General features: G+C 38.3%; 1 protein-coding gene across 1 annotated transcript in view; it reads right to left on the bottom strand.

The window, feature by feature from the left end:
- ARHGAP18 (Rho GTPase activating protein 18) overlaps positions 1 to 14,298 on the bottom strand; it is a 123,327-nt gene that overhangs the window by 50,492 nt on the left and 58,537 nt on the right. Inside the window, exons 2-4 of the mRNA XM_008138438.3 lie at positions 8,253 to 8,446; positions 4,896 to 5,131; positions 966 to 1,029 (exon numbers count right to left, since the gene is read on the bottom strand). Coding sequence (XP_008136660.2) covers positions 966 to 1,029; positions 4,896 to 5,131; positions 8,253 to 8,446 — 494 coding nt within the window. The remainder of the gene's footprint in view (positions 1 to 965; positions 1,030 to 4,895; positions 5,132 to 8,252; positions 8,447 to 14,298) is intronic.

Raw genomic sequence — 14,298 nt, 5'->3', positions numbered from 1 at the left:
TTTTTAAATAACAACACATTAAAAATCAAATTTTTAAGCTTAAGCCCATTACTTTAATCTAGAACATTTTCCTTTTTTTTGTAAATAAATGAAATAGCTGTAAATTCTTTCTTTTTTAAAAATATATTTTATTGATTTTTAACAGAGAGGAAGGGAGAGGGATAGAGAGTTAGAAACATCGATGAGAGAGAAACATCGATCAGCTGCCTCCTGCACACTCCCTACTGGGTATGTGCCTGCAACCAAGGTACATGCCCTGGACCGGAATCGAACCCGGGACCGTTGAGTCCGCAGACCGACACTCTATCCACTGAGCCAAACTGGTCAGGGCTATAAATTCTTTCTTGATAAGTACTAATAAAGTCTTAATATTTATATTCATCCATACCTTGAATTTCTAATCTACTTTTCAAATAACAGATATAAAAGAAGTATAAAGGAGAATTATAATCAATTGTCCAAAATATCTTAAATATTTTTAAAATATTTTCTAAACTTTCTTAAAAGTCATCCATTCATGAATTAAGAACTTATGATTTGAAAACAAGATTTCAAATTCACTGCTCCACTTGTTAGCTGTATAGCTTTGGGAAAGTGACTTTACCAGTTCTCTCATCTGTAAAATGGGTTAAAAACAATACCTACTGCATAGAGTTCTTGAGTGTATTAAATTAGGTAAACATCTCCATACAGTACCTGGCACATGGTAAGCTTTCAGGGAAAGTGACTAAGTATAGAGATGTTAGGACAGATAAACACACAAACATTAACCAATCATCATCATCACCATCATCATCATCAAAGGCTCACTATGTGCTCAGCCTTCTGTTACTAACTACTTGGGTACTTTCTATCACTAATTTACTAAAATTTTCTTACTAGAATTGAAAGTGAATGTTTTAAAAGGCTGTCTCTGTTTGTTATACTAATAAATGGGAAAATACAAGAGAACAGGTCCAACATACCATCTTTTCCTTGGTATTTGTTTTCATTTGTTCTGGCTGACTGTGATTCAGTGCCATCTGGAGCCTAAAGATAGAAAATGGGCCATTTAGTCATCTCCAACTCACAACCAGAAAAATGGTATTGTAAATAATTCCATTACTAACCTTTAGAAATAAGAAATGTATTCAGAATTATAGCAATCACAGGGGAAAATGTACTATGGTTATAATCAATAAATATTTGATTACCCACAACTTGTAAGACACAATACTAAGCATCATGGGGAACATGAAGAATGTCAAGAATGTCCCTGCTACCAAGGAGGCCATTGTTTAGTTGAGGGGAAAAGACAAACAAATCAAAAAGCCAGTGATATCCATCAGTTGATGAGTACACAAACGAAATGGTCTATTCACACGATGGGATATTATTCGATAAAGTACCGATGCATGCTACAGCATAGATGAACCTTGAAACATTGTGAAAGTTACCAGCCATAAAGGCCATATATTATATGATTCCATTTCTATGAAATACCCAGAAAAAGTAAACCAGAGAGACAGAAAACAGATAAGTGGTTGCCTAGGGGCAAAGAGGGAAATATAAGGAAAGACTGCTAAAGGTTATAGGCTTTCTTTGGGGAATGATGGAAATGTACTAAAATTGATGGTGGTGATGGCTGCAAATATGTGAATATACTAAAAAGCACTGAATTGTAGACTTTAAGTGGATGAATGGGATGGTATGTGCACTATATCTCAATAAGGCTATTATTATAAAAGAAAATTACAAGGTGACAGGTGGGTAATAAAAATCTTCTAATTTAAAAAAATCTAGCGATAAATGTGAGATAAATTAAAACTAAATTACCAAATGGGTATTAAGAGCACAGATATTCAAAGGAACCCCTTTTTTCAAGGGGTTGGGGCAGTGATATCTGAGGAATGCAGCCCTCCAAGGGCTCAGGGACACAGTCAAACCTGCTGACCCTTCTCACCAGTGAGTGTGGCCAGGCAGCTTCCTCCTCCCCACGGCGGGCTCCAGAACGAGCTCAGGAAGCAGGAAGAGGGGTCCATCAATCACACACAGACGTCTAATTGAATGAATTATTTTTTAAATAATCATTCGATCGGATTTTCATTTCTACACAAAAGAAGGTGGCCTTTGGGGTCGCCCTCACCATACATTTCTCCTCAAGCTTTGAGCCAAGGATCCTCCCTCCCTGCAGGCTAAAGAAGAGTCTAGAAACACACTGGGTCAGGTGCATAGTCACCGTTCCTGCAGGACTTAGAGGCTGGGGCACCCGGGAGAGTGTATGGCGGCTACCAAATCCCAGACGTGGGACAGGGTCATGGCCCACTCCAGTCCCCCTCGGGACTGGGCAATACCACCCCCCTCCCTCTGCCCACAAGCCCTCCACAGCACAGGGAACACAGTGAGTGATCCTAATCGTACATACGAACACACACTTTAGAGCATGTGGTCGGAATTGTTTTCCTCAGCAATTGAAGATGACAGAGCAGATGGTACTCATTTCTGTATTATGTTTCCTGGTGTCAGCAAGGGCTTCATGAGGAAGCATTTAAAATGGAAGAGCTGAACATGGACTTATTTGAGAACAGAGGAACTGGGGTGAAGATGGCTGGCTCACGTTTGCTTGAGGGGTGGAGGATATGGCTCTAATGGGCGGCAGTTTCAATTAAAGGCATGCAGTGTAAGCAAGTTAATGTTATTTTAAATTACATGACTCCATCAGATGATACAATCTACCAATTACCTTGAACTCAAACCATGTCGTTTAGGCATTACCGGGGATTTGCTGAAAAATCCTGCTTCTAGCACCGAGTAGCAACAGCCTCTTGGAAACTGGCATGAATCCCACAATATGTATTTTGCTCAGGCTCAGCTCTCTGTCCCCCTCCTCTTTGACTTCCTCTTACTCCTTTTTGGTAATACTATAGTTCCTAACCATTTATTTTTCTAAGAGCTAGAAACCTAGTTATGTTCTTCAATTCCAGTGGATGTCCCAAATAAACAGTGGGGGTAAGCAAGTGCTTGACTGCCTCAGCTCCAAGACTCCTGCCTGGAACAATCCAGTGACCCCAAAACCGTAAAATGGACTGGATTTGCCCGGCTGGCATGGCTCAGTGGTTGAGTGTCTACCTATGAGCCAGGAGGTCAGGGTTTGATTCCCAGGCAGGGCACATGCCTGGTTGTGAGCTCGATCCCCAGTGTGGGGCGTGCAGGAGGAGGCAGCTGATCAATGATTCAGTCTCATCATTGATGTTTCTATCTCTCTCTCCTTCTCCCTTCCTCTCAGATATCAATAAAAATATTTTTAAAAAATTTTTAAAAAGGACTGGATTTGCCTCACAATTGACCATGTAAATGGAGAAGAAATCTGCAACTATCAAAGATTTCTTAGAAGAATGAAATGTCTACTAAAAGCAAAAAAAAAACTCTACATGACAGAAAACTACCTTAAATATAAGCCTTTTCATTCCCTCATTTCTATAAAGAATCATGAAATTTTTGTTAATTTTTATTTATAGTGTAAATAGTCTCACGTTCTGATTACTTACTATCAGAAGAATGTATGGAAACCCAGATATAAGCAGGAAGCATAGTGGTTAAAAACACATACTAGAGTCAAACAAATTTGGGTTTTCTATCTACGGGACATTGAGCAAGTTACTTAAAGTTTATGAGCCTCAGCCATAGAAGGAAAACAGTAAATTTATCCAAAAGACAGCTGTAAGGATCAATTAGTTAAGGCAAGGAAAGTAGTCAGCACAGTGAGCGTTCAGTAGTGGCAGCAATTATTATTGCTGTTATTATCACTGCAATCATAGTTCACGATGCCTTTTGTTTGCGCTCATTCCAACTGCCCCACTGGGTTTTCTAGGCCAGAGCGATTCAGTGTCATTGAGAATAGGCATCATTTAATTCAGTGACTTTGGGGGGTGGGAGGGGGAGAGAAGTGGGTACTAAGACTTTCCTGATGAAGGAACGGATATTATTTTCTACATAGTCCACCAACTGGCTGTTTTGAGTAGCACCGCTCTAGGCAACATAGGTCTCCTACTTTACCATGTCTTCCCTGACATCTTTTCATTCACGAGTGCCACAGCTTCTACCAGACTCCAACAGCTTCCACTAATAAATTCATCACCTTAATAATTTTTTTTTATATTTTATTGATTTTTTACAGAGAGGAAGAGAGAGGGATAGAGAGCTAGAAACATCGATGAGAGAGAAACATCGATCAGCTGCCTCCTGCACACCCCCTACCGGGGATGTGCCCGCAACCAAGGTACATGCCCTTGACCGGAATCGAACCTGGGACCCTTCAGTCCGCAGACCGACGCTCTATCCACTGAGCCAAACCGGTTTCGGCACCTTAATAATTTTTAATCAAATCTTCCATGTGCTGGGCACCGTGCTAAGTGCTAGATACAAAAGGAACATTATTCCATGTTTCGGGGTCCCTGCTTTCTAATTCCACTGCAGTTAGCTCCCTCACATCTCACTTCCAATCATCACCAAATGAGTCTAGGAAAGAGCAAACATTCCTACAAGAGTTAATAGATAAGGGAGAATCCCCTACCTCCTACTTTTCTGTAAGTAACAATTAGTAGTCACGTTGCCTGGTGTGGGCGGGGGTGTAGGGCCACTCCTAACGCTCCAAGGACACCTCGCACAAGGATGATCAGACCGAATTGTAACTTGTTTAATTTTCTGCCCCATCAGCATTCACTCCTAGAAGGAGGACAGGGATCAAGTCCCTCTTGATCCCTGCCAGCACAGAGCTCCAGTGCCTGGCATGTAATGTGCGCATTCTGTTTTCCATGATTTAAATTAAACTGGAAAGGTCTAGATGATTCTAAGCAGTTATTCCTTTGCTTTAACATAAAAACAAAACAACAACAACAAAAACCAACAACGCCTACTTTTTCTTTGGACTCGGCCTGTTGAGCAAATATGTCTCTGACGTCAGGAATGTGGTACTGCTTGTTCTTTTTCCTTAAGGTCTGGGAGACGGTCTCTACCCGTTTCTGAACAGCTGCTGCCTGGGTCCGGGTTAATGTTGATAGAAACACCATGCTTTCTTGGGGATCTCCAGCGGACTCTCCAAAGAGATTAGACAAACCAGCCTCCTTCAGCCACTCTTCTTCCAGTTCGCCCTCTGAGACAGAGAAAAACGATATTTAAGATCCCAAAATATGAGAACTTGTACATTTTTTAAGCTTACTGAAACTCTTCTATTGCAACCGAACCACAGTGCGAACAATCATTATCTGGAACTTGGACAAATGCCATAGACTCCAGCTACAAAGATACCAAGTTTTAGATGCATTTCATACATACTCAATTAAAAAATTTAAATGGCTTCACATGTAATTAACCTCTATAACTTCTCTGCAGATTAACTGTGGGAAGATAATACTGTTCCCTTTCCAGAGATGAGCAAGCAATGAAAATATAACTTATTTCCATCAAGGTATAGAAGGAAGTCAATACTGGGGATATCCATTAAAGCCCTGCTTCTTGGCTTAAATTCAGCACCAACCCCGAGGTCAATGCTAATTGATGGGAAGGTTTGTTTTCTCTGTTCACTGTTGCTGACAGGGAGTGTGACGAAGAAATAAAGAGCATCTGGACAGCAGGGACCAATCCATTTCAAATTAATTTTTTAATTCCCCTAGTCAGCACATCAGACTCATGTTTTCTACAAATTAAAAAAAACCATACACACTATTTTAAGAAGAAGCAAACAAACAAAAATACCTTATAGGCAACAAATTACACAACTAGATCAACTTAAACCACTAAACGCAGGATGTAAACGGTAAAGCAAATATTGTCTGAGAGCTAATAAAAATGACAGAAAAACAGAACAGATTCACACCAACCACCAAGTGTATAGAGGAAAGTGAAAGCCTACTACTTGGGACACAAAAGACCTGAATCCATACCTATGTCTACACCTCAATAGCCACATCACTTTGGACCAGTCACTTAGCCTCACGCTAACTTCTTTTTCTCATCTGTAACCTACAGCACAGCTGTCCTGGCTGCCTCCGGAGCAAATGTGAGAATGTTATATGGGACGAGCTTTGCAGGGCTCCATTATAGCTTGTATCACATGATGTAGCACTGACTAGTTTTGCCTGTCTATCCTTCTACACTATGTAAACTCCTTGAGGGTAGAAATCAAGTATTAATAACCTTGGCTTCAAGAAACATAATGTAATGCCAGACATTTTGCATGCCCGGCAACAAAAACTCTTTACTACTGACATAAATTCAGCCATTCTTATTAATGCGGTTAAGGTAGAACTCAGGAAGGTGTATAAAACCAAATTGCCAGGGGAAAAGCTGATACTGCCATGATAAACAATATTACGATATCGAATCATTTGTTCCACTAAAAAATAGAGGTAAAACTCAATTTAAAGTCAAAGAAAAGACATGGACATGTAAAAACATTCCTAGTTTTTCTTGTTAATCACATAATGAACAACTATCTATGAATTTATTTTCATCTTGGAAAAAGATGTGGAATCTAAGGAACAAAATAAACTGATGAACAAAATAGATCCAGAGACATGGAAGCATGGAACAGACTGATGAATTTCAGAGGGAGGCTGGGAAGGAGTGGAAGGGAAGAGATTAATAAAAAATGTATATGCATCTAAGCATAACCCATAGACACAGACAATAGTGCAGTGAAGGCCTGTGGGAGGTATGGGGAGGCCTGGAGGTCGGGTGGAGGAGGTCAATGGGAGGAAAAAAGGGGACATCTGTAATACTTTTAATAATAAAGATAAATTTTTTAAAAAAGAATTCTCTCACTGTAAAAAAAAAAAAAGTGAAATAGCTAATGACACATGGGAATGTGTCAGGCCTGAATGCTGTTTCCTGTAGAATGTTTTCTCCTTATTCAGCAGGTCACTGTTGTGCTGTGTCCACTGAGACAGAAAGGTTTTGATACTGTTATCACAAATAAGTCTGACTTTACTGGTAAGGTGAGAAAAAAAAAATGAAAGAAAACCCAAACAAAAGAATGAATGAATTATAATTTTATTTTACAAATCTAAGAAATATAAAGAAAAATCTCCAATTTTTCTTTTTAAAATATTATTGGCAAAATTTTCAAGCAATACTATAACAAAGGAGAAAGACCTTTTAAGTTAGATTTCTCTGCTTAAACAAATCAATGCTCAGTCATTTCGTGAAGAAGTCTTCCATTGAAAAGAAGATCACTATTAGTGGGTCATGAGGTCCTGACTGTGGCTCTTACTTTTTTAGCATTTATATCAACTTATATACCAAAGGCATACTTACAAACTTATGGATGGCCCAAGGCATAGAAAGAAAACTATATAATAGATGTCAAAATTGGACATTAAAACTTAATGACTGCTTGAATTTAAAAGATTAAAAGATGTAGTATGGTGTGTCGTCCCCTGAACCAAAAGGTCGCAGGTTCGATTCCTAGTCAGGGCACATGCCCAGGTTGCTGGTTCAGTCCCCTATGGGGGTGTGTACAGAGGCAACCAATTGATGTTTCTCACACGGATGTTTCTCTCTCTCCCTCTCTCTTCTTCTCTCTATAAAGTTAATAAAAACATATTTCTAAGAATAGTGTGAAACTTAAGGGGTGAGGGGAGTAAAAACCTCCCACAAGGAATAATTCACATGAATCTCTTTTCCTTCTAGAAAAGACTTGGTGAGTAACAAAATAACTATCTTCCAACATTGGAAAGGCTATCATGTAAAAATAGAATAGACTTTGTTCTACTCTTTCAAAACGCAAAACTACAGCATGTGAGTCAAAGGGAGTAGAGCAGATTGTAATCAATGAAACAGAGAACATCAGAACAACTCAAGCTGACTGACTGGAGGAAAAGCAGTAACACTGCAAGGCAGTGAGCTTTCCATGAGCATCTACCCTCACTGGAAGCCATGTGACCATTTGGCTAGGATACCACAGAAGGAATTCAAAGGGAGGTTAAATGATTCCAGAGATCAAGTCTAACGTTAAAATTCTATGACATGGTGAGCTCAGCCAACAAGATTGTGGCCTTATAAGCGGAAAGGAATTTACTGATGCCACTTGAATTTGGCAGCTGCATCCATAAATCTGTCACAGATGGTAATTCTCAAGTGGAAAGGCAACCTGCATTATGTTTCTTGGGTTGCCCTCTCTTTAATTATTTATTGTTGTCCTCCCCCTTCCTTCCCATGTATTCACCCATAAATGCATATACAAACCAAACAAGTTTTACGTAGTTTGTTATTACCATCAGGCTCTTTGACGACCACCACCTCTTGATCTTGTCTGTTCTCACTAGATTTCTTGATATTGTCTATTTCATTCCAATAGTCCTCCATAGATAGTTCATCCACAGAATCCTGGGAACTCGATCGATCAAATGGAGGCTTCTCCTTCGCTTTGGAGGTTTCTTGGTTCATAGTGTACTGGCCATATCTGCGACTATAAATTCAAAAGAAAACATGGTTCATTTTAGTGCATGAGGGAAGTAGTACCGTTTCTAAAATACCATAGCATAGGACTGAGCTGAAAATTTGGAAACTCCTTAATAAAACCGGAGATATATATTTTGAAACTATTTATCTTGAGATGCTACTAATTATAATATGCTTGTAGAAGGAACTTTTTCATTCTTTACCTCCCCCAAAAAGTATGGTGAAGAACAAATAGCAATGTAAGAAATAATTTTTCCATTTCCATTTCACTTAAATGATTTTGACTTCTTTATACCTGAAACTTTGTTCTTAGAAAACAACAGGTTAAATATTTATTAGAGGCTACTAGTTAATTAAATTGGAATTGAATTTGTACACAGTATTTCATGTTTGTCATTTATATCTGTCAACCAAACTTGGTCCACCTTTATGTAGCAAATATCTGAAATCAATTAATTAGGTACTATTTGAATTTACATTTTATTTTAGAACCAAAACATAAATAGAAGAATGACATATTAAGTTCATTTTTCTATAGAAAGCAACCTTTTTTAAAAATATGGTTTTATTGATTTCAGAGAGTGGAGGAGAGAGAGAGATAGAAACATCAATTATGAGAGAGAATCATTGATGGCCTGCCTCCTGCACACTCAGTCCTATTGGGGATTGAGCCAGAAGCACGGGCATGTGCCCTGACCAGGAATTGAACCATGACCTCCTGGTTCATAAGTCAATGCTCAACTACTGAACCACACTGGCTGGGCTAGAAAGCAACTTTTTTGTACCCATTACTGATATGTACTTTTCAAAGTGGTGAAACTTCATTTTTTGGAAAAATTAACTTATGGGCGATTCTGAATGAATATCTGGGGTTACCACTTAAACATTTATTTCTAATATCATCTATGGATAAAAGGATAAATTGAATAAGTGAAGGTATTTTTATGACTTTAAGTTAACTATATTTTTCTTTATAATTCACATGCCACCTTCTACTAAAATTTAATTAAAGGACCTTATAATAAAAATCCACATATAACAGAAATTTTAAATTCTTGTTTCATACTATTTATATTGAGATAAAGGGACAAAGCCTAATTACTTAAAAAGGAAAATTATCATTTATGGTGCCTGTCCTTTATATTCAATAATTTTTAAAAAGTACAATTTGAGTGGGGACAATAATTGGTAAACTGGTGTTTTGTTATTCTAATTTTCATATTGTTCTTTTATCTCCCAAGATGTTAGGAAGTAATACTTTGCTAGACTGGTTTTACTTACTGCACATACAGAAAATAAAAAGAAATACAATAAAATGAAATTCTTTAATAGCATGTGAACATTTTTACATTTAAACTGGCCTTCCCTATAATTATTTTAAATAGTCAGATTTAATACTACATAAGGGAGAGAGGGGTCACTAAACTCTAGTCAAAGCTACACACCCATTAAATTTGAATGGTTTCTTAGAAAAAATCAAAGAATTTAATTGCCTATTGATGCAAATAAATGCGATATAACTGACTACTTAAATGTAATACGCTAAAGTCTAGTTTTATTCCTTGAAAGATGGTTCTCTCTGCCTTGATTATGCACTGGTTGCATTAATGAGTGAACAATCACTATAATCTCGGCTCAGAAGCCATGGAGGGTGGAGATGGACCAGTGTTAGGACGAGGGCCAACAGGAGGAAGTCTGGACATGTTTTCTGTGAATCTCTTTCCTCCAGTCCCCATTGTCCATTGTTTGCCTCCCCCATCCCTTAATTCAAGGACCACTTCCTCCCTCCCTGCCCCAAAGGTCCTGTTTACATCCCTGTATCCCAGCCTCTTCCCCCTTCTCTCACCCAAGTGGCCTCGATAAAGTCACTGTTCTCATTTGAGAGTTCACACTGCTTCTTGAATGAAAATGTGAATGAGAAAGCTCTCTCTCTCTTTAAAACAAATAATTGTTTTTAAATTTCTGTGATCATCAGCTCATATTCCTTAATTCTGCTCCATCGGGTTAGCTAAAGGTAATTTACATAATGTCTGCCACATTCATTTTGGGTTTAGTTCATGTCCAATAGAGGCCCTATCCTTGCTTTTGTTTTATCTTTCACTGTAACAAAAGATTGTCTACCTTATTCCTATCTTCTACAACCATCAGCACATGGAAGACTATGACAAGCACTGTGGAATGTGTGAAGTATAATGACTAATGCCAAATAATTTGGTTTACCTGCTCACAGGAAGGAGGTGCAGTTGAACTTAAACTACATTAAGTCTTTCATTCCTGAAAGAATGTGTTTATTCTGGCAAGAACTTTCCAGTAAATTTCCATTAAGATAGTATGTGCAGAAAAATGCAAGGGCATTGAGCAACAGCATTGTTACGTAAATACACCTTCTATATCAAGCCCTGCTTTTACAACAGACACAAAGCAAAAATCTAATCGCTTAGTGCTGATGAATCCACTCGATATTTGGACCTATTCAAAAGCTGAATAGGTTTGCTGTGAAAACCTGAAGAAGATACTGCATCATGGAAAGATTGATTTTTTTAAATCATTGGTAAATGTTACAAGGGAACATTTAAAAAAAAAATAATAGAGGATGCAGAGTAGGGAGGAGATAAGAAGATCCTCCATAGTCAGCATGCCATGCATTTTATATTTTCTCTAAAAATGTACCTGAACATTCTTTAATTACTATTTTCATCAATAAACATGTCATGTCACTTCTTTTCTTTTCAGAATATATTCTACTTTTGAACTCCAGGCAGGCAATGGCTAAAAGGCTGGCCCTTCTTAAAACTGTCCTGGTAAGAGGCCAGTTAACTAGTTTTCTCTCCTCTGTGTTTAGAAGTATGTAATATGATACCACGTTCATTCTGCAAATTGGGTTCAAGAACATAAAGCAACATCTGCTACACATAATGAAGTACAGAGCAGAAATATTTTATATTTCCAAAAGATCCAAGCCAACACATGGTGCTGAAATCGAAGAAACACAGTCTGTACCTCAGGCAACTACCAATCACCCCCACCTGACTTACTGGCCAAAGATTGTTCTCATTCTCTCTCCCTTGCTCCTGCTCCAGAATCCTATGTGCTAATCCCATGGCCACTTTTCAAACACTCTCATTTCTCATCTTTGACAACTACTGACAAAACTAGACACCGTCCTGTAAAAGAAGTTGATTCCTAGGTAACTGCAAGAGTCATGATCTTGTGCAACTGGCAATCCAACACATTACAGTATTATCACTTTGCCCCTTTTCCATGGGCACTGTCACCAGCAAATACTAACTTTATAGACCCTAATTCAGGAAATGTCCTTTCTTTTTCATCTTGTTAGCAGGATCCCATGCTGTGTTTATTTAAAAATAAGGCTCTATCCCTACACAGTGTTGCCTGCTGGTTAGAACATCAGCCCAGACAGAAGGGTCATGGGTTCCACTCACGGCCAAGAGCACATAGCTGGGTTGCAGGTTCCATTCCCGGCAACCAATCAATGATGTGTGTCTCTCACATCGATTTCTCTCTCTCTCTCTCTCTCTCTCTCTCTCTCTCTCTCTCTCTCTTCCCTCACCCCTTCCACTCTCTTTAAAAATATCAATGGTAAAAAATATACATTGTGGGGCTTTTTGCCCCTATATTTTTCCCCAGGTATATTTTCTCCTGTTTTTCCTGTGATATTTTTCACCTGATCAGTGAATTTCGCATGAACCGATATTATTCAAAGTATTAGTAATGCCTGTTATTTCTTTTGTCACAGAGAATAGTAAACTGGTCTGACACAAAATGCTCTTCACAAGGAGGTGGAGGTTATCAGGCAATACACTGTGCTCTAGTGGATGAAAACAAGCCGGTTAATGAGTCATCTTAGTACCAACAGAGTCAGCGAAAGAACATGGAAACATGGGGCTGGGAGTCCTAAGTACCAAATGGCTCCAGCTCTACTTAACCATCTCTGTGATTTGGGAAAATCACTTAACTTCTCTCATCCTAACTTTTCCCATCGATAAAATGGGAAGAGACCAATAATCTGGACTGCTTTGCTTGTTATCAAGTGAGAATTCCTCCTGAAGGGCCTCATAAGTAACCATAAAGAGGGCACTTAAGTTAGCATCTTTGCTAACATCTGATTTAAACTGCTAACTCCATGTAACTGCCCTCCCACCGATTAATAAGGTCACCTGTGCCCTCTTCAAAGGTTCAGATTTATTTATCCCCCAGGACAGCCATTCTTGAACCTTACAAGGATTCCGCACTTAAAAAATTTAAAGTAACCCCAAAAAGCTTTGGCTTATATAGGTTACATCCATTAATATGTATTAGATATTAAAATGGAAAAGTTGCATACCAATTTATTTAGTAATAACAAACATCTTAACATTTTTTTAAATCTACATTTTTCCATACAAAAAAATATATACAGTGAGGTGAGTAGCATTGTTTCACATTTTTGAAACTGTCCTTAATGTCTGGTTTAATAGAAGACATCTGGATTCTCCCATCTGCTTCTGCATTCAATCTTTTGCCATATTGCATGTCATGTAGCCTCTGCCAAACTCCACTGTATTCTTATGAGAGAAAGAGAGTGAGAAGGGCCAACAATGCCTTGGTGTTGCTATGAAAATCGTTTTGATCTCCTAGACCCCTGAAAGGGTCTTGAGACCCCTAGGTGTTCCTGGACCACACTTTGAAAACTGCTGCTCTAGGAGTTCTCAGAAAACGACACCTAATGCACTTCTAAAAAGCACTTTTTAATTCCGTGGGCAACACTCCAGAAAGCCTTACTGAAAGAAGCAGACATGCTTTCCTAGTGACTCTTGACCTACTTCTTTGTTTATTTTAGTTTAGTTTTACAGCCTTTCATCAAAACTGGGACTTATTCCAATGCTATATCCATATTTAACTTATACTACAATGAGAAATAATAAAAACGTCATTGAAAAACCCCTGCCTTGCCAACGTCTTTTATCATTTGCTTTTATCCATCCATATAAGAGGAAGAAGTTCTCTCTAAGCTTCCCCTTTTGGCCAGTGCATCTGAAAATGTGTATTTTCCTTAATGCTCCTTTGTCATCCATACCTCTTCCTACAACCATCTCAAGGAAATTATTTGGAGCTAGGACATTTCTTTGAGCCATCTGGCCCAGCCTCTGCTTGTTGTATGTATCCACTCTATCAAGAGGCCTGTTGCTACACTTCATAGCCAGTCTGTCTCCTGGTTCTGCCTCATCCAGAGGCATTTCTGTGACCCACAGTCTGCTTTCTTGAAGTCCTTTGATGCTAAGACTTGGTTTTGTTCTTTTCCTAAAAAATCCTTTCTTAAAGAGATAGTTTCTTTCATGCTCCTCATCATACATGTATTTCCAATGCAGGGAAAAAAGTTATTGGGTTGGGAGATGAAGACCGAAAAAGAAGGTTGATGTTGTTTTGTTTTGTTCTGGTTTTAATGTGAAAAAAAATTTTTTTCTTACTCAGATCATGACTTATCATCAACCATAAGGACCAAGTATATTTTAAATAAAGTCATATTTATTGACATGTACACTTTAGAATGATATTGGACCCTAGAGAGTTAAAAAGATCCTATCATTTTCTAAGTGAGATAATGATGCTCTAGGGTTAAATTTTCCCAAAGTCACCAGCAAAGTGATGGTAGATCCAAGATTAGAGTCCGCATTTCTTCTTCAGTGGTCATCTTATTATACCAAACAGCGTAGAAAGGGGAGAATTTATTTTTTTGCATTAGGTGCTCCAATCTCTCTGGTCTGTATCTCACAAAACAAAAACCAGAGTGATCCTGTTGACAGGCTATAATTAATGTTTTTAAAGGACCACTGCACTTATCTGGAGAAAAATACATTT

Source organism: Eptesicus fuscus, chromosome 10 (assembly GCF_027574615.1).
Source record: "Eptesicus fuscus isolate TK198812 chromosome 10, DD_ASM_mEF_20220401, whole genome shotgun sequence".
Taxonomy (NCBI): Eukaryota; Metazoa; Chordata; class Mammalia; order Chiroptera; family Vespertilionidae; genus Eptesicus; species Eptesicus fuscus.
Note: the sequence above shows the minus strand (reverse complement) of the source record. Positions and strands in the feature narration are given on the sequence as shown.